General features: G+C 42.7%; 2 protein-coding genes across 3 annotated transcripts; one reads left to right on the plus strand and one right to left on the minus strand.

The window, feature by feature from the left end:
* Positions 2,681-4,492, minus strand: LOC8063734 (E3 ubiquitin-protein ligase ATL6). Its single transcript, XM_002462475.2, has one exon. It carries the CDS (start codon positions 4,217-4,219, stop codon positions 2,981-2,983), a length of 1,239 nt encoding a protein of 412 aa, XP_002462520.1. The 5' UTR covers positions 4,220-4,492; the 3' UTR covers positions 2,681-2,980.
* On the plus strand, positions 18,165-20,511 carry LOC8063735 (transcription factor bHLH94). 2 transcript variants are annotated; one of them, XR_002449677.1, is made up of 3 exons: positions 18,165-18,943; positions 19,065-19,771; positions 19,856-20,511. XR_002449677.1 is itself a non-coding variant. In XM_002460328.2 (3 exons), the coding sequence occupies exons 1-3, from the start codon at positions 18,482-18,484 to the stop codon at positions 19,958-19,960; spliced, it is 1,017 nt and encodes a 338-aa protein (XP_002460373.1). In that variant the 5' UTR covers positions 18,165-18,481; the 3' UTR covers positions 19,961-20,505. The 2 variants fall into 2 exon arrangements, 1 of the variants encoding a protein (XP_002460373.1); XM_002460328.2 differs by having other exon boundaries at positions 19,065-19,514; positions 19,856-20,505.

Consider the following 23,079-nt stretch of genomic DNA (forward strand, 5'->3'; position numbering starts at 1 on the left):
AGACCTTGTTCGAACATCGAAGCTTTTCACTTCGCTGGGGATTAGCACCAAAGCAGACACCATCAAGATAAACTACTTTCCCAGCGGTTTGTCGTGCTAATCTGCATCCCAGTATTTGGAACATTTGTTATTTCCGTCAAGAGAAATCAAACCAACTGCGTGTGTGTTGGATTTGAAAATATACCCTGCGCATCATAATGCTCATCTGATGGTGGGTGGGCTCAGGGCACCAGTTGGGCTTGGGCTACCTTTGGGCTGCTGATTTAGCTTCGGCCTAATTCCGAACACAAAAAAAGGGTCTACTTTCAAAACTGTTCAAACTACACCTCCGTCTTGATTTGAGGTGGTTCTGTCCCTTTTTATATATTAAAAAATTTGAATAAATACAACCACAAAAGAATGCAATTTTAGATGCATTATTATTGGTTAAAGTGTCTAAAGTTTATTACGACGCTAAATAAGTATATACTGCGAACATGACAAATTTAATGATATTTTTACCTTTAAATATATAGTAAGTCAAACTTAAGAAACTATAACTTGGTAATATGACAAAATATTGGTTTGTGGAAAGTTTACGAAACACGTTTACACATCAGTAAAAATGATCTGAGTATTTTCTTAATTTTTTTGGATATCTATTTCCTATTTTCCTAGAGCACATTAGTTAATGCTATTGAATACAACTCTAATTTTACTCTAAAAGAGTATTCGATGCAGACTGAGATCCTGTGCTAGTAAAAAGATTGAATAAATAGAACTAAGACGTATCCACATTACTAAGGTCTAAACTAGATATTAATGCAACTAGGATAAAGTAGACTGTTGAAGGTAAGTTGACTCAAAGGCCAATAGAGGCAATAAATATATTGAAGCTCAAAGTCTTATAAAAGGATTTAAGAGTTATAATGGACTCCAAAGATGCTTCAGGAACCTGAGATAAACTCAACTTGACTCTAACCCCCCAAGTCTCAAATAAACTAGTCTAACTACTACTAAATGGAGATCATATAGCTAGCTTGATACTTCTTGTTGTGTGTTGAGAAATGGCACCACACTCTACCGTGATATGGGAGCAGGGAGTACTTAGGAGCAAGTTGTGAGTCGGTTGCCTAATATGGAGGGTTGGGCGACCTATACGACGCCTCAACAACCCTTCCCCACACATACTCAGATTATTTTTTATAGTAGTTTTTATTGTGGAGGTTGGTAACAGTTGATTGGGAATCAAGGAGGGGTTAGATGACCTCTAACGGTTGATTGGGAATGAAGGAGGGGTTAGACGACCCTATGAATGATCGACTGACCTCCCTTGTGCTACCCACTCGCCAATCTTCTTGTGCAGAGTTTGACATCTTGGATGATCTCTTGGAGGTTAGTTGGAGAGGTATGTGTTTCTTTGCATGTAATTTTCGATCTGTGAATCTAAGTGATGATCATCTCAGCCTTTGAAAATGAATGTATTTTCTCACACTCGACTAGGATTGACCTTGATTGGGCTCATGGCATAGCCACTCATACCATAGGGTGAGTTGGCTAACCTCCTCCCTTATATGTGGTCATTTCTGCTCATTTTCTTCAGTAGGTTACTACATAGGAATACTCTCCACATACATATACAACCTTAATAGTTGAAATAAAATTTCTAATATATAGTTTTTTTAACAAACTGCGGAGCAAAGCTTCCTAGACCTTCATTAAAAAGAGGAGAGCACTGCATAAGAGATGGTTAGTGGAAGGCTAACCAATTATTTCGATTGACATTCGCAGTAACAGAATCTAGCTAACTCTCTCTCGGGCACGCCCTGTGCACGCCAAAGTCATGTATTTGATCTTCTATAAATGTGATGATTTGCGGCCTAAATTCAGTGTATTCGAAAAAAAAACATAGGTTTAGGCGCAACCGCAGCTCTGTCAGCATAACGGAACACGCTCGTTGTATGTGGCAACTAGCAAGTGATGGTCCAGGTTTCATCTGCTGTCTAAAGAAAAAAAAAACAACCTACAAAGATCTGTCAACCAAAACAGGGCGAACGTGCCAGCTTCCTGTTCACAGAGGAAACAACACGTCAACCAGGGACAGAACGAATCGAACATTCGAACAGCTTGAGCACCATTAATCGTGTCTGATGGGTGGGGTGATGCACGGCCTGACGCATCGATGGATGCGTTTTTTTTAGAGTGCATACATAAGCCTTGTTTAGCTCTAAAATGTTTTTGATTTTGATATTATATTATTTTTGTTTGTATTTAACAATTATTATCTAACTATAGACTAAGCAGATTTAAAATATTCGGCTCGTAAATTACAGACAAACTGTGCAATTAGTTTTCTATATTTAGTGCTTTATACATGTGCCGCAAGATTAGATGTGACAGAGAATTTGGAAAAGATTTTGGATTTTAGGGTGACAAAAACAAGGCCATAGATTTTCTCCTCAACATTCAAGAACAGGGTTCCGCTGAGCGCTGACATTTGGAGGGTAGGCAAGGCACCCATCGATCAACGTTTCATCAATGGTCTTAATCGCAAAAGAAAAATGTTTTAAGGGCCTTCTAGAGAAGCATGAGTGGGTGGTTTGCAACCATACACGTGCTTAGGGAGAAACATTTGGCGCATCTTTATCTACCACATGATTCCTATTACTTGCATCAACAAAAAAAAGAAAAAAAGATTGCATTTCAAAGAAAATCATGTCTTTTAAATGTATAAGAGATAAGGTACGTGTGTGTACTTGTACAAGTATGTATCTTGATCCTCAAGAAAAAAAATTACAGTACTAATTTTATGTACATGTTTTCTTAACAAAAAAAAATGAATACAACACGCGTCCAGATTCTAGAAGAAGGACCGAAGGAGCAGCGCGATCAAGCACGTTCTCTCCCAAATTCAACTGCCAAAAAAATTTCCTCCGCGACGGCGACGAAAGCACCAAGAGTTTCCTAGCAGCCACCGTTTGACCAGGACAGGGAGAAGCGGTCAAACACGTTGTCCTGGCGCGCCCGCCTGGTCGTCCTGTTCCACTGACTTCGCGCCGGCGACGACGCCGGCCGCCCTGCCGCCCTTGCTGGACCCGTCCGTCTCGACGCCCCTGCGCGTCGACCGCGACCCCCACGCGGGAAGCCTCGTGGAGAACGTCCGCGCCAGGAACGACGGCCACCGCCCTGACTGGCCCAGCCGGATGCTCCTCCCGGCGCGGCTGCTGCCTTCGCCGCCGGCCCCGGCCCCGGCCCCGTTCCTGACGCTGACGCCACGGCGCGTGCTGCCGCCGCGGCTGGAGCGGAACGCGACTAGGCTCCTGGTGCGCTGGAGCTTCCCCGCCGCGGCGAGGTCCCGGAGCACGTGGTCGGGCAGACGCAGGGTGAACCTCTCGGTGCCGGCTGACACCGCGAGCGAGTGCCCCGTCGAGTGCGAGCGCGGGAACCCCGCGGGCGCGCGGCCGGACTTGGAGCGCAGCGCGCGCTTCACGCTGCCGATGCGCATCAGCTCGTCGGTCTCCTCTCTGATGATCCTCTCCTCCTCTGTCTCGTCCACGTCAATGACCACCGCAGCAGCAGGAGCCGCCGGCGGCGCGGACGTGGGCGGCGACGGCAACGGCTCCTGCGCGGGAGCCGCCGGCAGCGGCAGCTCAGGCGCGTCGTCGCCGTCGGCCGGCGGGGCGTTGTCGTCGGCGCCGGGGACGAGGTTGGCGCGGCAGACGGGGCAGGTGACGTGGGAGGCGAGCCACGTGTCGATGCAGTCCGGGTGGAAGACGTGGGAGCACTTGGGCAGCAGGCGCAGCGTCTCGTCGTCGTCGAACTCGCTGAGGCACACGGCGCACTCGAGCGCGCCCTTGCCGGCCTTGTGCGCCTTCACGTCGGCGTACGCCATGGTGGGGAAGGACTCCAGCACGGCGGCGTCGAGCCCGCGCTGCTGGCGCCGGGACCGCGCGGCGGCGCCGTTGGGGCCGGCCGGGTCCGTGGAGTTGCTGCTGTCGCCGCCGGCGTAGCAGTGGCGGACGTAGATGGAGAAGAAGCCGAGGAAGAAGAAGGCGGCGATGAGCACCACGATGACGATGGCCATGGACGGGCTGAAGCTCTGCTGCTGGTAGTATCCCCCTTGCTGCTGCTGCTGCCCCTGCTGGCCCTGCACCGCCGTGAGATCGGCGGCAGCGAGCAAGAGAAGGAAGAAGGGCAGGAGGCGGCGGCGGCCATTGCTCCGCAGGAGTGTCGTGTCCATTGGCACTAGTGGTGGTGTTGAGTGGTAAGGACGAAGCGACGGCGGTGGCCGGTGGGGGGTTGTGGGAGTCTGGAGGAGACGGGAAGACGGCGAGAACTTGAGCGTTTATATGGGAGAGGGAGCGGGAGACGTTGCCGGACGGGCACGGGCGGCGTCGTATATTGTAGTTGTAGCAGGGCCGGTAGCTTGCTTGTCCCTTGGTGGGAATGCATATATACAAATGAATAATGATATAAGATCCACTTCGAATTGATTACGCAAACAAATAAGTCGCTGAAAGGATTAGACAGATCTCCACCAAACCGTAGTGGCGTGTTCCACTGCCCTCAGCGAGCTGGTATTTCAACCCCAGAGTCTAATTGGTACTGCTTCAGCTCCAAAGTCAGGATTTAAGAAAATAAAATGATTTAAACATGCGTAGAAAAAAAGTTGCTTAGTGAAAGTTCTTCAATGTGCCATTGCATCGATTTTAGTATTTTTATTAAGGGCCCGTTTAGATTTGAAATTTTTTGGCCCAAAGAGAAAAATTTTTGTGAAATTAGAGCCCGAGAACTAAACGGGGCAAAAAAAAATTTAGAGCCAAAATTTTAGGCTGCAACTGTGCACACACTACTATGGAAGCCCACCAATGACAACTTGGGCTGCATGCAGTTGCAGTTGTCATTGGTGAGCTTTCATGGGAGTACGTGTATATTTGCATTTTTTAGCCCCGTTTAGTTCTCAGGCCTCAATTTCATAAAAATTTTTCTCTTTAGACCAAAAAAATTTCAAATCTAAACAGGCCCTTATAGGGCCAAAGTCCAAAGATGACCCACACGGCCACACATGACACATGAACCTTTAAAAATAGGGGGCCAAGCTCAAGGAAGTATATAATAGTTCACAAAGCATAATTTGGATGCATGTAAGTCTAACGGTTAACGAAAGGATCAGTCACACACCGGTTAAGCATAATTATAGGTTGTTTACCTTTTGATGTGGCATTATGGCACCTTATTATGTGTTATTTATCTTGTACTTCTTGTACTCGTTAGTCCATTACCATTATTATTTATTACGAAACACAAATACACGTGCGTCGCCGTGATTACCCACTCCATATTCGTTATGCCACGTGCATATAGTTTTTAAAACTAAAAGCACCCAAATTTCCAAGACAACGATCTTAAAAGGTGGAATCCTAAGGCGGTTGTAATTTGTAAATGAGACAATGTGTTATGGAGATGCCCCACTGCTAGGTAAGTTTTGGGGTGGGCATCACAAGCGAGAATGGATCAATTTACCACAATTTCACTTTGCGTGGGTATGCACCCAAATTGCGTGTATGTGTTCATAGCCGTTCATTGTTTCGACTTTGCGGGCCGCATGCATGAACTAACGGCGTGAGTGGGCATTGGACAACAACATCCGCCGCATGGGCGACATCTGGGGTTGGCCGGTGCGGCACCTAGGGCTTGTTTCATTTCTCTCCTAAAATTGTAATCACTTTACTAACTAAATTTTCAAACACACTTATTAAAAAAACTAAAATAGTTTAGTATTACTAATTACCTAAAAATAAGTAAAATAGTTTTAGTCATCTAAAATTTAGCAAGGAAAACAAAGCAAGCCGGTAAATATGACACTCATGGCCACAGGCCACGGTGCCGCACGGTCTATGGGTGGCAGTGGCGGTCTCGTGATGTGTCGTAGCAACACATTTCTCTACATAAGGGCACTCCCAATGCACTGTCCATTGTGTTTTTTATAGACATTAATTGCAGTGTCATTTAAACATTTTGCTGATATGACAATGTAGTTATTGAAAAAGAGAGTAAAAATTATAGAAACTGAGTCTAAGTTAGAAACCATATCTACACAAAATCCAAGACATGAAGTGATATAATTGGCTAAGAATGAAGAGAGAATGAATGTGATTGGATATAAAAATATTCTATAGGAACTATCCATTAGAATTATAATTTTTATATATATAGTGTCTATAAAAATTAATGGGTATAGGGAGTGCCCTAAAGCATACGTGGAATGAATTAGGGAGTCCCAAAAGGCAGATTAGAATTTAGAGCACTCTTTCCTCACAAAAAGCAGCAACAGTGCACTTCGTCATGTAACATGTGAGAAAATTGATGGTTCATATAAAATAGCAGTATAGCACAACAAGTACGTAGTAGTACTACTTTATATCTTAGTTTAGATGTGAAATCTTTTTGGATTTCGCTACTCTAGCACTTTCGTTTGTTTGTGGTAAATATTATCCAATCATAGACTAACTAGGGTCAAAAGATTCGTCTTATGATTTACAGACAAACTATGTAATTAGTTTTTGTTTTTGTCTATATTTAATGCTTCATGCATGTGCCGCAAGATTCGATGTGATGGAGAATCTTGAAAAAAGAATTTGGATTTTGATGGGAACTAAACAAGGCCTCGTCTAGTAACGAAATGAATAAATGATGATGATGCTTTAAAGCAAAGTAGCTAGAGAATGTTCGGAAACCCCCTGTCCCGTGGCTTTGCCGCCGCTGTTGATGCACAGACAACCTCGTGCAGGGTAGGCGGCGAATCTGGTGGGGGTGTGGGCGATTAGCGAAGGATCGGCGGAGATGCGCGGCAGCACATGAGATATTTTTTATTAGCTTGTGTGTTCTGTTCTGCTTCCGTTTGGCCTCCCTCTTCCAGAGGTCTGTCTTTCCGTTCCATTTCCTGGAGCTCCCTGCTCGGCTGCTCTGCTGAATTGACTAGAGCGGGTGGCCATCACTGACCGCTGACCGGTCGCAGCTGCGATGCATTGCACCCGCATGATTTTCCTCTTTTACTTGTGCTTCGGCACATGTTCGAGAAAAAAAATGCACCCGCAGGATCTGTTTAGTTTATCCTGATGATTTGGTGTGCTCCTACAAGCAGGCTTGCTTCTTGAATCTTGATAGTCAATGGTTGTAAGCAGAAGAAGGTTCTTTGAGTGTTTGACAAGGAAATTTCTAGAAGACCAGGACATGCATCATGCATGACCGCGGAATTAATTATTGTTGTTAAACCCGTCGTGAACTGTACTTGATTGGGATAAAAGAAGTTTCTCCCTTGACTTCTTGTTTTCTTGGAAAACCGGAGTAGTACGCAGGTCTGAATTCTGATGTGGATCATGCATGTACTGTTCGGTTTTCTGCAAGAGCCAAGCACGTCCACGTCCATGTATATTCAGTAACAACTGATATCACTATGTAATATAATTTTCTTTCTTATAAAAAAAAACCCACCACGAGGGGAATTAGTCCACCGTTAGCTACAGACAGAAGTGTTTTCAAGTACACAAGTTACTATCTGACTCCAAAGAGGATTTTTGAACTCGTCAAGCTAAGCTCGCCTCACGCCCTCTCCGGATCGGACCTCTCGAAGCGATAATAATGCTTGGAGACATTCCAGGAGATGGTCCGTTCTGGACGGTAGCCGGCGGTTGTGGTCAAAACAACGCCAGAATCCTCCGTCGTCCTCGGTCCTGCTCCTGCTCCTCCATTGCACTCCAGCCGCCGGAGGGTCCCAGGGGCCTAATTTTTTACATTTTGGCTTTTTTCTTAAACAAACTTACATTTGGTCTGTTATGTAATATGTAAACTTATCTTTAGACCCTATGAATCGACGCCATAACTTATGGTTCCGAGGTGACACATCTCGACGTCATAAATTTTAATTTCGAGGTGTCTAGCCATGCACAATAGGGTATCCTAAGTAGTACTGACGTGGCTAGTATCTCAGAGCCACATATCTTGGTGCCAACCTCGAAGCTATGGATCCTGGCGCTGAGCTTAACCAAATTTTATTGTCTAAGTCTACTCTCATTTGTTCCTCCTCCCTCTCAGGTTCTTGCTCTCCATAGAAGCAACTACATAATATCAAAGTCTTTAGATATTCAAAATAAATAAAATTTATACAGTCCAAATACATTGCCTAACTACATCACAAAATAACCTAACTAAATATATATCTAAATTTGCTATCTACCTATATAAAATAAATTTACTAACTACATTGCCTAACTATCTACCAAATTTAACTATAGAACTAGATAACTATAACTAGATTAGCTATATATAGAATTAAACTAGATAACTATATGATATAACTAGTAATCTACTTCTACATTTAGATTTGATAGGTAGTTAGGTAGTTAGAAAATATAGTTATAGCAATTTTATTTTATATAGGTAGATAGAAAATTTAGATAGATATTTAGTTAGGTTACTAGGCGATGTAGTTAGACAATATATTTAGACTGTATGAATTTTGTTTATTTTGGATGTCTAGAGACTTCGATATTATGTAGTTGTTTCTATGAAGAGCAAGAATCCGAGAGGGAGGAGGAACAAATAAGAATAGACTCAGGCAGTAAAATTTGTCTCAGAATCCAAGCTCGGCGGCAAGAATCCGAGAGGAGGAGGAACAAATGAGAGTAAGCTGAGACAGTAAGATTTCTTTTTAAAAATCCAAGCTCGGCACTAGGACCCATGGCCCCGAGATCGGAGCCACAGATCTCGGCTCCAAGGTCGGTGTCAAGATCTATGGCTCTAGGTACAAGCCACGTCAATACCACTTAGAATGTCTTGTTGTGCATAGCTAGGCACCTTGAAGTTAAGACTTGTAGTACCAACATGTGTTATCTCGGAATCATAAATTTTGACGTCGACCCTCAAGATCCAAAAATAAATTTATGTCATATAAGGAACTAAATGTAAATTTGTTTTAGAAAAAAAGACTGGCCCTGTTTAGTTCTCTACCCAAAAAATTTTCATCCATCACATCGAATCTTTGGACACATGCATAAAACATTAAATATAGATAAAAAATAAACTAATTACACAGTTTGGTTGAAAATCACGAGACGAATCTTTTAAGCCTAGTTGGTCCATGATTAGTCTTAAGTGCTACAGTAACCCACATGTGCTAATGATAGATTAATTATGCTTAATAGATTTGTCTTGCAGTTTCCTGACGAACTATGTAATTTGTTTTTTATTAGTTTCTAAAAATCCCTCCCGACATCCTTCTGATATATCTGATGTGACACTCAAAAAATTTTCAACTCCAATCTAAACATGCCCTAAATGTAAAAAAAAGGAAGTCGTCACGTCACGCGAGAATTTGCTCCGTCCGCGCCGCCCTCAGCGCAGCCCAATGCATACACGCACATCAAATCCACAAATACCTCAAATTTCTAAACTAGACGGTTTAGTAGCGTATATAAAACGGCATGCGCATCCTAAACCCTAGCTAGCTCACTCGCTTCCTCCTCCCCCCCCCCCCCCCCCCCCCACCCCCCCACCCCACCTAACCACACTTTTGCGGTGGCAGCGGTGAGCATTTGGATCATGCATTCGCACTCTAGCTTGCACATTTTATGTTGTCAAGTGATATTATGGATAACTTTTATCATTTTACTGTTTTACATTGTCTTTTATACTAACAGAAATGGATAATATTGTAAGGAAAAATAGATTGAGTATCAATAATTATTATATAAATGCTAACTAGAGTCTCAAATTGATAGCCAGATCTTTCTATTTTTTGTAGGAATTTCTATGAGTTTTATTGTTTCTAGAAAATATGAGGATTAACGTAGATACTAGTTAGATGCCTCTAACTAGTAATAGTATAAAATTGTGTATTTATATATTTTACTTTGGTCATATGAGCATCTCCAAAGGTTTTGTAAATAGGCTTTGTATTTTTGTTTTTGTAAAAAAAAGTCTTAAAAACTTCTATCCAACGGTTTAACAAATGGGCTTTGCATTTTTGTTAACTTGACAAATTCCTGGCCAAGTTTGGCATATATGCCAGCCATGTATTGTGCTTGGCATTGCATAGCCCAACGCGTTTTTCTTTCCCGCGTGTGATTCCCCTGCCGCCGCCATTTTCTTCTCGCGGAAAGTTGAAGGTCGCAATCTTTCAGTTCTGCATATCGCTGGACATCAACGCCGGTTGTGGGGGAGACGATCTTCATCAAGCCAGTTGTGGGGGAGGTACGTACGCCATGGCCAGGGATTCATCCTTCCAGTATGTGCATCGGGTTTCTATGGTGCCTAAGATTTATGTGTTGGTGCCGGCTGTTGCTTGGATCTTGGAGTTGACGACGCGAAGTAAATTTTCGCCTTAAAAAATAACCATTGAATCCACACTATGGGTTTTACCAACTCAATTTTGCTAAACCATTAGAGGTAACTTTTTTTCTCTTTTCCATATTGATTTGAGAGTTGGCAGACTTCATATTTTACCAGAGATAAAATACAAAACCGTTGGAGATTCTCACACGAGTAAAGACATATATGGTCATATACCTACATATATAAATATGGATCGCTATAGTGTTTAGATTCAGTTAGAGGTAGTTTGGCTAAGATATAAATAGACATCGACATCATATCTATCTGTTCAAACATAGTATGAATATTCAATCTTTAAATTCAAAAACGATGGGATCCGTACAAATGCTTAACCCTTACATTAGATGGTTGGTTGGAAAATATCTATACTATTTGCCTAGTTGAAAATTATATAAACTTATCATATATTATTCTCTCAGGTCCTAAAACTCCTAATCCGGTGCCTGTGCCACTGGACTGGAGGCCTGGACACAACAGAAAGATGAGCGAGACAGCACAGGGAAAGCACGCACGGTATCTCTTCCGCGAGCACGGCGTCGGGCGATTCCACTGAAAAGCTGTAGGAACCTGCGTAGTACGCGCACGGCGCGCCTCTCGAGTCTGGACTGGTCTCCGCTGTCCGCGCTTGCACACGAGCAGTGCGCAAGGAGTAATGGACTTTTCTCTATTAGGCCAGTGTCAGTGAAAGTTTTATCAAAATATTATACATATTTATTAGAGCGCCATGTCAGTAAAACTGCACTTTTTACATGAAATGAAGAGAAGAGAGAAGAATGTAATTTCACCATGATGAAACCCTACGGGTTTTGTTTCCTACGCGGTGAAACGGAATAAAATCCTCACTGAGCGCTAAATCGTTTCACCATCTTGCATGCGATCCAATCATTTTGCAGTAATTAAATGCTTTGCCCAGTCTAGGAAACGTCAAGGTAAAACTCATGCATTGTGGAAGTGGTTTTATTATTCGTTTCATTGATGCCCTGTCAGCGGATTTGTTTTAGAAACAGTACATTGAAACGGGCCACTGAGACCGGCCTTAGATAAGAATATGAGTCATTTTTGTTATCCGTGGGTTTATTAATGGGACAAAAGCTAGACCCAGCGTGTTTAAGTGCATAGGTCTGGGTGTGTAATACCCAAACCCGCAAACCCATAAATTTTTAAACTCGGTTCAATATATCATCACACAACAAAATTAGAGTACATAAAGTACGGAATGCAAGAAAAAATAAATGAAACAACGAACATACATGTTCCATACGTTTTTTAAGCAAAAGCTCCTTATGTGAAAGCTGCAGTTAGCTAATGGGGCTTAGTGCATGCACTCAGTCTGTTTGGACTCAAGGATATATGATGGGTGTTGGCACTGAGCATTAGCAGGTCGTGGCCGAGTGCATACTGAAGCTAAGTGTTTCTGTCACAACTCGCAAACGTCTATTGCGGAGGAGCAATAATACACAACATGAATCTCACCTCGCCAAGTGATTCAACTTTAAGTATTTTGGTGTGCTATAAAGTAAACGTGCTCACTTGACTAGATGATCATCTTGTGACGTGCTGTGGCGGATACAGACAACCCGTTAAGTACCAGTGACCCGATGAGCATGGATTTAGACACAAAATTAAACCCGTGACGAATCATGAATTTTTTAATGGATATAATTTATGTTCATGGGCATGGGTTTGAGATGGCAAAACTCAATAGGTTTATACTCGTTGCCATCTTTAGCAACAAGGGGATGGCCAGCCACGATGGGGCGGGTGCGAGCATTTTCGTTGATATTTAACAAATATTATCCAATTATATGCTAACTAGATTTAAAAGATTCATCTCGTAAATTACAGATAATCTGTATAATTAACTTTTATTTTTAATTATATTTAATGTTTTATATATGTGTTATAAGATTTAATGTAACAAAAAATCTTAATTTTTTTTTAAAATTTTAGGTGAACTAAACAAATCCTGGGTGGCCACGAGCACGTGTCATGGGGTGGGGGCACTCGTGGTCGTGGGCTGACGCACAAAGCTGCGCGGAAGGGCAACGCGTAGCGGCGCAAGGATGTGCACTGTGCGTCCGCATGGTGGAGCGGCTCCGAGCGGCGAGCATAGGCCTGATGTCCAACGATGCGGACAACGAAGTTCTCTCGGCATGACGGCGAAGCGGGTGCGCGCAACGACGTCGTGTGTTGCATAGTGGAACATAATAGGCGACCTGGCTCATTTTGGCGTGTCACAGCCGGGGGTGGTCGGTCGGACGACGAGAGCAATAGTATACTTATATAGTTTGGCTCTTAAAACAAATTGAACTATAGCTAATTACTTGGCTCTATGCTTGTTCTTACTAGATAAAGGTCAACCGGTTAACCTAACCAATTTTAATGTGTTTCTAGCTTTTTTTTTATAGCACCTAATCCGATGACCATTTGGCCAAAACGAGGCCTTGTTTAGTTCACTCTGAAAACTAAAAAGTTTTCAAGATTCCCCGTCACATCGAATCTTGTGGCACATGCATGAAACATTAAATATAGACAAAAACAAAAACTAATTACACAGTTTAACTGTAAATCACGAGACAAATCTTTTGATCCTAGTTAGTCCATGATTAGATAATAGTTGTCACAAACAAACGAAAATACTACAGTACCGAAAAATTTTCGCTTTTCGAAACTAAACAAGGCCCGAGTCTTTATAACCGATCTAACCGAGAGGGCCAGGGACTGTGCTGTACAACTTATTCACGTTCGAAAGAGATTTCGCATTGTTGCCGCACGCGCAGCCAATTATTCTGAGTTGCTGTTTATTTAAAAGCCGAAGTCTACTGCTCGCACTTTCCGCTCTTTTTCGAGAAGAGACGACACCAACTCCACGTTCTTTTGATTTGGATTGTTCTGAGGCCGACCGACACGACGGTACCCACACTACTATACCCACATCAGAAGCCAGTGTTTCAGCATGATCATTGCGCTATGAATATGATGGTACAATCTCCTTAACACATTCCTTTAGCAGTACTAGTATCGTGGCTGAATGGATGCGTCGTACGCTGTCCTTGTTTCTATTTGTTCATATATATACTGATCATATCCTCGTACGGAGTACATCATAATATCCAGATGGTCTTGCCCATTTGAAGTTCCATTTGAAACACGAGAACCTTCTTTGTTTCCGCTGAAATCAACCATTTCATGTTGAAATTTCCGTGAGAATCGCATGTATCTTATTCTTTACTAGATGTAATGTATACCCGTATGTCGTATTGGGTGTTGATTTTTTTTTAACTGTCAGCAATCGAACGTGGCTACGTGGATTCGGTCTTTGTATTGGTTAGGGCCTTGTTTAGTTTTTTTTTTGTAAAATGTACATTATAATATTTTCGTTTGTATTTGATAAATATGTCCAATCATGGACTAACTAGCCTAAAAAGTTTCATCTCGCAAATCACAGATAAACTGCGTAATTAGTTTTTATTTTTGTTTATATTTAGTGATCTATGCATGCGTTTAAAGATTCGATGTGACGAGAAATCTAAATTTTTTTTGGATTTAGAACAAAGGCCTTGTTTAGTTCTGAAAAGTTTTTGTATTTTCATAATGTAGCACTTTCGTTTATATTTGACAATTTTTATCTAATTATAGACTAAGTAGACGATGACGTTAGTGTAGAGAAGAGATAAACAGCACACTCCGAATCCCACGACCGGCTTTCGAGCAGATAGAGGAGGAAAAACTAGTGCTGAACCGCCATTCTCTTCGGGATTCCACGCTGTTTTAGTTTGCGAAATTTTTTAAATTCAACTATTATAGCACTACCGTTTGTATAATAATTATTGTTTAACTATTAATTAGATTTAAAAAATTTATCTTACAAATTATAGATGAATTATATAATTAATTATTTTTTATCTATATTTAATACTCTAAAGATTTAATTTGATGGAGAATCTTGGAAATTTGTAGGAGGTCTAAACGTTCACCCCCTTGGCCCCACACAACAACGGCACAACGCTGAGCAAATGAAAAGACAAAATAGTATGTACAAAAAAGGAGCTGCATATACGAGTAGTACTCCAACACTACGGTAGAAGCAAATGCAGTACCCTAGAAAGAAAAAAAACAATTGCCGACTGCTCCTCGCTCATCGGTCTCTATCCTGCACGCCCTGCGAGCTCTGCTTCCTGCTGCAGCGGCTGCTCATGACCAGTATGTAGGTTTCCGGCCGGGTCGTAGCGCGACGCAGCTCTGCGGCCTGCACAGCACGCATGCATGGGCATCGGTCTGGCCGTCTGGGTGTAGTAACGAGATGCGATGCCCATATAGGCCGGAGTGGGCACTGGGCTGAGCTACCGCTACGTGTGATAGGGCGAACAGTGATACAGGCTCAGTCTCCATGGCAGGGGAGGGGAGCGAGCGAGACGACGAAGGCTGGTCTCCCGGCCCGTTCCCGTCCCTGCGGCTAGAGAAGAGAGACACTTCGCTTCACGATGCCCCGTGCGCTCAGAGTCCGCCACGAGTGCGCCCTAATAATGGGTCGTGGCGGCGATCTGTGCGAGATGCCAGGTCTGTAGCGCTCAAGTCGCTCACTTTTTCGCCAAAATTTGCCTGCTTTTTACTGACGGGTCAATACGTCGAGCATTCGTCCCATCAGCTGGAGCTGCTCCCACACTGCATACCGAACCAGTCCCTGGTACCGTCCACCGCCAGTCACGGCGGTGCTCTTGGACAGCGCTCAGTCGTTAGCTAGGAGCATGTCGAACCGATTTCCAACGTTTGTATATGTATCATGACGACCTTCTTTGTACTTCTTGGAACGTCTGATGGAGAAAGGTTCATTTTTAGGGCATGTTTAGGCCTTGTTTAGTTTCCAAAAAATTTCAAGATTCCTCGTCACATCAAATCTTGCGTCACATGCATGAAGTATTAAATTTAGACGAAAAAAACTAACTACACAGTTTTTCTATAAATCACGAGATGAATCTTTTGACCCCAATTAGTCTATTATAGGATAATATTTGCCACAAACAAACAAAAGTGCTACAGTACCCATAATCCAAAATTTTTGACAACTAAACAAGGCCTTAGATACACTCAAAACCCAAAAGTTTATATGATTCTTCATCACATTAAATTTTGTGGCACATGCATTAAGCATTAAATATAGATAAAAATAACTAATTCTACAATTTACCTGTAAATTACGAGACGAATATTTTAAGTCTAGTTAGTTCATGATTAGACAATGTTTGTCAAATACAAACGTAAGTGCTACAGTGTCAAAATCCAAAAAAATTTTGCATCTAATAAACAAGGCCTTACTCAACACTGTCTCTAGGATGAGAATTCAAAGGAGTGAATGCCTATAACTAACCTTAAAACAAGAAGATCAAGCCTGTGCTTTAAAATCTAAGACCTTTATGAACATTTTGATGAAGAATAGCCGCTACGTATACGATGTAGGGAGAGCATGGAAAAGGCTGTGCAACTATTATTGTCACTAGAAGTCGACAATTATAACTTAATATCACTGTTGGTTCAAGCCACAAATCAGTAATGACATATCTACACCAGTTCGAGCCACCAACTGACACTAATAATGAGTTGATGACCTTCATTGCCAGTTTTTGGGATCCCGAGTCATTTTCTGATATTGATGTTAAGAACCGACAATAAAAGTTTATCATTGTCGGTTTCACATAAACCAACAGTGAAGGTTGGTTATGTAGTATTGCGTCACCTACCAACACTCCGTAAATCTGAATATAGTGAGCATCCATGTCAAATAATGACCTGAATCCGAGTAGGTTGGTTCCCAAAGATTCTGACCAACTAAGCTTCATAATCATAGTCATTAATTAGATATGTATCTTCTAAAGAAAGACTACCGTCAGCTCAACTTACGAAAGATAACATAAAGTACCAACACCTGTAGATATGTATCAAAACTATCCACATGTGCCATTATGAAAATATTAATCTAAAGTAACCATTTAAATTTGCATGTACATTACCCACCCATCCATTAAGATATGCATAATGTAAGTAAACTCTAAAGTTTTGTCTAAGTTGCCTACTTTGCCAATTAAAATTATCAATGCATGCATGATAGCACGAGCCATAAATATGTAATTCTATGTTGTAGTAATCGTGAAATGTACATTTAACAACTCATATACTAAGAATTCAATTAAAGTTATACATTTGTGTAAGTTGTTACTATAGGTAATCTTACACATTTTTGAATTATTATGACATATCTATATTGGAGTGCAATTGTAATCACTTCTTTTGTTTTAAAAATACTAATACACAAATAATGCTTTGAGGAAAAGATTAACATCTCGAGTAGTGTGGACCAGATGTGGTCATGGTCACGTGGGTTATGAAATTGTTTAGTTTAGAAATTTAGCGCTTCAATTAGTAATAGTTACTATCTCCATAAATCTTTTAAAATGTTTTAATTTTGTCCTAACAGATTGACAAAGTTTATAAAAAAGAATACAAATATTTTATCACCAAATATGTATCATAAAGTAATCATAAAATATATTTTCATAGTATATCTATCTGATATAGTAAATGCTGACAATATTCTCTATAAATTTGATCAAACAAGATAGTTTGAGTTATGACAAAAGTTTTTTTTTTGCGAAAGGAGTTATGACAACTAAAACATCAAGTTTTTGTGATGGACCGGAAGTAGTAGACTGCAAGAGATATTAATAGTCAAAGCATATCTATATATATTTATTTTAATTTTGTATGAGGTATTGAAAGAGAAATTGATGGTCAAAACGTATATTTAATGATTTTTAATCTACTGTTAATAAAATTTAAAACAAGCGGAGGGAATATAATGGGTGCAAGGACTTGCCGACGTAGCTGATGGACAAGAGTGGAACGACGTTTCTACACTTAGAGGACATGCTTTTGATCCCACATATGCATAACTGATACACCTATACTACCTTCATCCTAGAAAAAGGATGTGATTCTAGTTCAGTTCTTATAATCATCTAAAATGTGACTATATGTGTATAGAGAAGAGTTATAGATTAGCTAGTTGGGTTTTCTATGGTGGAACCTGTCCACATAGATTTAAGTGCCTGACTTAACATGGGTACATTCGTACATGTATAGAGAAGAGTCATAGATCTCAGCTAGTTGGGTTTCTTGTGGTGGAACCTGTCCACCTAGGTTCAACTTCCTAACTTAACATGAGTGCTCGTATTTTTTTGGATTTATTTTAAGATTTAACGGCGCTATACTTTCAGCGGTTGACGACGTGCTCGTCGACAACGAAGCGTCTGATCCAACTCGATTTTTCGGAGGTGCTCATAGGGGTAAGATGTGTGTGTGCGCGCGTTCATAGTGCTCATCGAGGTAAGATGTGCGTGTGTGCGTTCATAAGAGTGAGTGTGTGCTCGTATATACGAGCGTCTGGGTCTCGCAAAAAAAAGAAATGTATCAATCTATGAAACACTATAGATATAGTATAACAATAATTTTAATCATAAATATCGATACTTTTTTATAAATTTAGTTTAAAAAATTAAGATGGTTTTGTTGGAACGCATGGAGGTAGTAGTTTATTCCTCCCATTCTGAGCCTCTCCGTTTCACAATATTTTTGCAGAACTCGCTGTTTTCCCAGCTGAAGCTGAATAGTCCCGTGTCTCCATCAATCTGTTCCCCCTTTGCCCATGCCGGACGCCCCATTTTTGGCGCCGCTGCCAGGCGACCGAATTATAGCCTAATCACACCAAAACCCGCTCCCTTCCAAACCCTCCCATCAGCCAATCTTATACTAGCCGACCGAGACCGACCCCCTCTCCCTTTGGTACTCTCGTTGCCATTCCCGATTCCCGAACGCGCAGCGGCGCAGGCAGCTGCGTTCACGTGTCCCACCAGTCCAGCCCCGTAGCGCCGTCCAGCTGCTACAAGAAGCCGCCACCGCCACAACCACCGCTCCGAACGGCTCACCGGCCGGGCGGCGGCGATCCCATGGGAGTGACGCCGACCAAACTTTTCTCGGATTCTAGCTCGAGCTGAGTCTGCGCGCTGCTGCATGCTGCAGCTGCTGGTTTCTTGAGAGGCGAGCCCCGCCTGAAGGGATGGCACTGGAGGCCGCCCTTGTGCTTTCCCAGCAGCAGTCCTCCTCCCAGCAAGGCAGTCGCTTTGGGTGCGGTGCCATGGCAGCAGGAGGGCCTTGGAGTAGTCTGTTGTTTAGTGGAATAGAGGAGGTGGTGGAGATGGGTGGCGCCGCCGGCGCCGCCGGCAGCTGGAACGCGGCCGCGTGCTCGCCGCCGCAGCTCCTGCAGGAGCTGGGTGACAACACGGCTGCCGGCGCGCTGCCTGCGGCGTCCGGGAGGTGTGCGAGTGGCGGCGCCGGTCAGGATGCCCCGGCACCGGCGCCCGGAAGAAGGAAGCGGCGCAGGATGAGGCCGGTGAAGAACGAGGAGGAAGTGGAGAGCCAGCGGATGATCCACATTGCCGTGGAGCGCAACCGCCGCAAGCAGATGAACGAGTACCTCGCAGCGCTCCGCTCCCTCATGCCGCCGGCCTACTCGCAACGGGTAACCGACGAGTTCCGATCTCCATCTCCCATGCACGCCCTCCCTAGTCCTGGCAATAAATCAATCTAGCATGATGCGATGCGGCCAAATAATTAAACTGAGCGTGTGTGTGTGTGTGCAGGGCGATCAGGCGTCCATCGTCGGCGGCGCGATCAACTTCGTCAAGGAGCTGGAGCAGCTGCTCCAGTCGCTGGAGGCGCAGAGGCGTTCCTCGCAGCGCCCTGCCGACGACGTCGATCCCGACGACGCAGGGCCGTTCGCGGACTTCTTCACCTTCCCGCAGTACTCGATGTGCGCTGTCGTCGCGGGCGCGGCCCCAGAGAACAAGAACGCCGACCACCGTGAGGGCGCCGGCGGCGCCGAGGAGGAGGCGTCCGGGTCGAAGCCATCGGCCGTGGCCGACGTCGAGGCGACCATGGTGGAGAGCCACGCCAACCTTCGGGTGCTGTCCCGGCGCCGGCCGAGGCAGCTGCTGCGGCTGGTGCTGGGGCTCCAGGGCCACCGCCTCACCGTGCTCCACCTCAACATGAGCAGCGCCGGCCACATGGTGCTCTACTCGTTTAGCCTCAAGGTACTCCATCCACAACTTTCTTTCTACATTACCTCGTAAACAATTACAATCACAGGCAGCTACCCGATATAGTAGATATACATATACTCCGTACATGGCTCTCAGTCCAAGGAGTATAGTACTCGTACCTGGTTCGCAATACCACGCTTGGATGAAGTCCGGAGGCAAGGTGGTGCCTAGGTTTCCGTGCCTGATTTGGATCTTGCATTGTCCCCAACAGCTGCTCCAAATTCCCCCGTCTGCTTTACTTCATTATGGTTTGTATGTAATGGAGCAGATGAAGGTTGCAATTCTTTGACTTTCTGCTGATGGATCATCCATCATATGTATGGCGAATGCAGGTGGAGGATGATTGCCAGCTTACCTCTGTGGATGAGATTGCAGCTGCGGCTCATCAGATCGTCGAGAAGATCAATGAAGAACAAGGCTGCAGCTTATTAGAATAGAATCAGCCGCGAGCTTTCTCGCATGCAACTTTTCTTTAGCTCCTGTAGCAAGTGAAGTGATTCCCTTTGTGAAAACGAATAATGTACTAATCATCAGCTTAGCTGGTCTTTGAAACAGTAGTATGCATAACCCCTGTCTTTGTCCATAGAAAATAATGTCCATGGCCGCCAGGCATGCAAGGTCTCTCCCTCTCGGTCTCTGAACGAGAGCTCTGGCTACAGAACAGCTGCAATTCCATGGCGCTGTGAAGGGGAGAAGGCGTGACATTCCCTCCCTTGTGGCCTTGTGGCTTGTGGTACCTTGCTACCATGTTCTGATGTTCACCACACGATCTGACATAACTGGCACTAGCGGTGCTGTTTCAGACCTGGAAGAATTCTGTATTTCTGTTCCCCTTGTGAAGCACCACCGCCCCATGCCAAAACGCCAAAAGATTCTCAGCTCATGTATTCCTGTGCACATGGTTTGCAAATTCCTTTCTTGAATTTCCGTTAATTTCAGTACCGAGGGGGGCAAATTACAGTACCGAAAGAGCCATGAAAACTGTTATGATCATACACACAGATCCTTTATTGAGCTCAAATTAAAGAGCATACCAGCTACCATAGATTAAAGAAAAAATCAGCAAAAAACATATACTTTTCAGAGAACAGGTATGTTGTACCGTGGAGTATGGACATAAAAGCGTGACTTGGAGAAAACCTATAAGAAAGGAACGCGTCCCCCTCAGCCCTCAATCCTCAATGACCCAAGAAAAGGTTCCAGAACAGGGCACCTTTGCCTGATCGGCCTTTTACCATTTCTGTCTAAGCATGGTTCATCAAACAGTAAAAGAACTGCACGGACATTTCACCCATGTGAGCTTGCATCTGGTTGATTCTACCAACAGGACAAACTACATGTGCATCTCGCTCGCATGCAGAATGTCGTTTTCGCTCTTCAAATGTTCACTACTTTGGGCCTTGTTTACTTTCGAAAAAATTTGCAAAATAGAAATAGTATCATTTTCGTTTGTATTTGACAAATACTCCATCCGTTCCAAATTATAAGTCATTCTAAGAATTTTGAGAGTCAAAGCATTTTCAAGTTTGACCAAAAATATAGAGAGAAATATAAAGATTTATGTCATAAAATAGGTACACTATGAAAATATAACTAACAAAGAATCTAATGATACTTGGTTGATATAAAAAATGTTATTATTTTGCTATATAAATTTGGTCAAACTTAAAAAACTTTGACTCTCCAAGATTCTTGGAATGACTTATAATTTGGGACGGAGGAAGTATTGTCCAATTATAGACTAACTAAGCTCAAAAGATTCGTCTCGTCAATTTCGACCAAACTGTGTAATTAGTTTTTCTTTTCATCTATATTTAATACTCCATGCATACGTCTAAAGATTCGATGTGACGGGGAATCTGAAAAATTTTGCAAAATTTTTGGGAACTAAACAAGGCCTTGAAGGAACGTAATCTGGTTAAAAAAAAAGGGAAGCCACCGCACCAGCGGAAAAAATAAACAGCAGAAGTTAACGGAGTCCCATGCATGATGCATCGACCAATTCACTCAAAACTTTGGTTGCCACATAAAGATGCATGGTATGTGCAGTGCAGGCATGTGAGTATACATGGAAATCACAGATCTATGTAGCAAGAATGATATGCGTACTGATAAGATCACAGAAATAGATCATGATATAATATATGGATACATAATATGCTTAAGGGTGTATTGTTTAGAAAGTGACCTGCCAAGCCATTAGTTAAATGAATAAACATGGGTTATGCAGTTTCTAACATTCCTATTCCTATGAATTTCCCATGAGTATCAAACATCTATCTTCTACAGTATTCCTATAGTTTCAATTCCTCTGTTTTACAATTGAATTCCTATAATATTCCTATCCCTAAGCTTTTGCTATCCTACATTTTGGTACCAGGAGAGGCATAACCTAAATTTGGGTATCCTCTCTCCTCGAGATCCATTTGCAGAGAGTGTTTTCTTTAGGTCTTGTTGTTGGAGAAAACTAAAAATAGGTATAGAACTTTTTACCTGTAGCATTACCCAAAGAATAAATGAGTCTTGTATTTTGGGAGTATACTAGTTAATGTGAAAACCAATCTCAACAGTACACATGGCATATATCACATGCATGCAAGAACTACAGTTCAAGGACCTACACATGTTTCAGGATTCCATGGGATAGCAACAGGAAACCTGCATGCCATTGTTTAGTTCCAAAAAACTTTGCAAAATTTTTCAGATTCGTGTCACATCAAATTGCATGTAAGATGAATCTTTTGAGCCCAGTTAGTCCATAATTGGACAAAATTTGTCAAATACAAATGAAACGTGCTACAGTGTCTATTTTGTAAAAAAATTTTGGAACTAAACACTAGTTGAGCGCTCAAACTATGACAGAAAGCAAAAGCGTGGTACCAGGAATATTATACTTGAGTTGTAATTGGAAAAAACACTTACATGATGTACGATGGGAGACAAAAGTCAGTATACAAATGTAATTAGTCACAATGAACCAAGACTCCCACGGGTGACAAGGGCAGAAGGCACCAAACATGCCATTCCAAAATGTACGGTATTACACTATAAAAGTACAGTATTGTTGTCATGGTTCTCACCAACCAAACTAGCCTGTGAACAACTGGAGATCAGCATCAGTTACCCTTAACCCCATCAAACAGCAAATAGACAACAAATGGACAGTTCAACAGATGCATAATAACTCCACTCGGAGAAAAAGACTGGGAAAGGGGAAAAAGGAAGACAACAATGGAGGAAGAGATGAAATGGGGCAGAGAGTCAAGCATAAGTGGATTTTCAGGCATAAGTGGATTTTCAGTGGTTGTCAAAGGAAACAAAAGATACAGCAGCGCATCATAGCAAAAGACCAGTGAAATAGAAAATAGATTGTCGGTGTTTGGTGCAATATCTAATCAAGCAGTACAACTTCCTCTAAGCTTTAGCTCCAGAACAAAACTGGCGTACTTTGCACGTCTGTCAGGAAAGGAATTCAGAAGTTGATGGTGGGAGCAAAGCTTTGAAGAAGTTTATTATTCAAACTTCTACATACTGAGACCTTGCCAAAGGTTTATGC

Source organism: Sorghum bicolor, chromosome 2 (assembly GCF_000003195.3).
Source record: "Sorghum bicolor cultivar BTx623 chromosome 2, Sorghum_bicolor_NCBIv3, whole genome shotgun sequence".
Lineage (NCBI taxonomy): Eukaryota > Viridiplantae > Streptophyta > Magnoliopsida > Poales > Poaceae > Sorghum > Sorghum bicolor.

Excerpts from the sequence above, each read along its gene's own strand:
- LOC8063734 (XM_002462475.2), bottom strand. The coding sequence starts at position 4,219 with ATGGACACGACACTCCTGCGGAGCAATGGCCGCCGCCGCCTCCTGCCC.
- LOC8063735 (XM_002460328.2), top strand. The coding sequence starts at position 18,482 with ATGGCACTGGAGGCCGCCCTTGTGCTTTCCCAGCAGCAGTCCTCCTCC. Across the intron at positions 18,944-19,064 it reads CGCCGGCCTACTCGCAACGG|GGCGATCAGGCGTCCATCGT; the intron begins GTAACCGACGAG and ends GTGTGTGTGCAG. Across the intron at positions 19,515-19,855 it reads TCTACTCGTTTAGCCTCAAG|GTGGAGGATGATTGCCAGCT; the intron begins GTACTCCATCCA and ends TGGCGAATGCAG.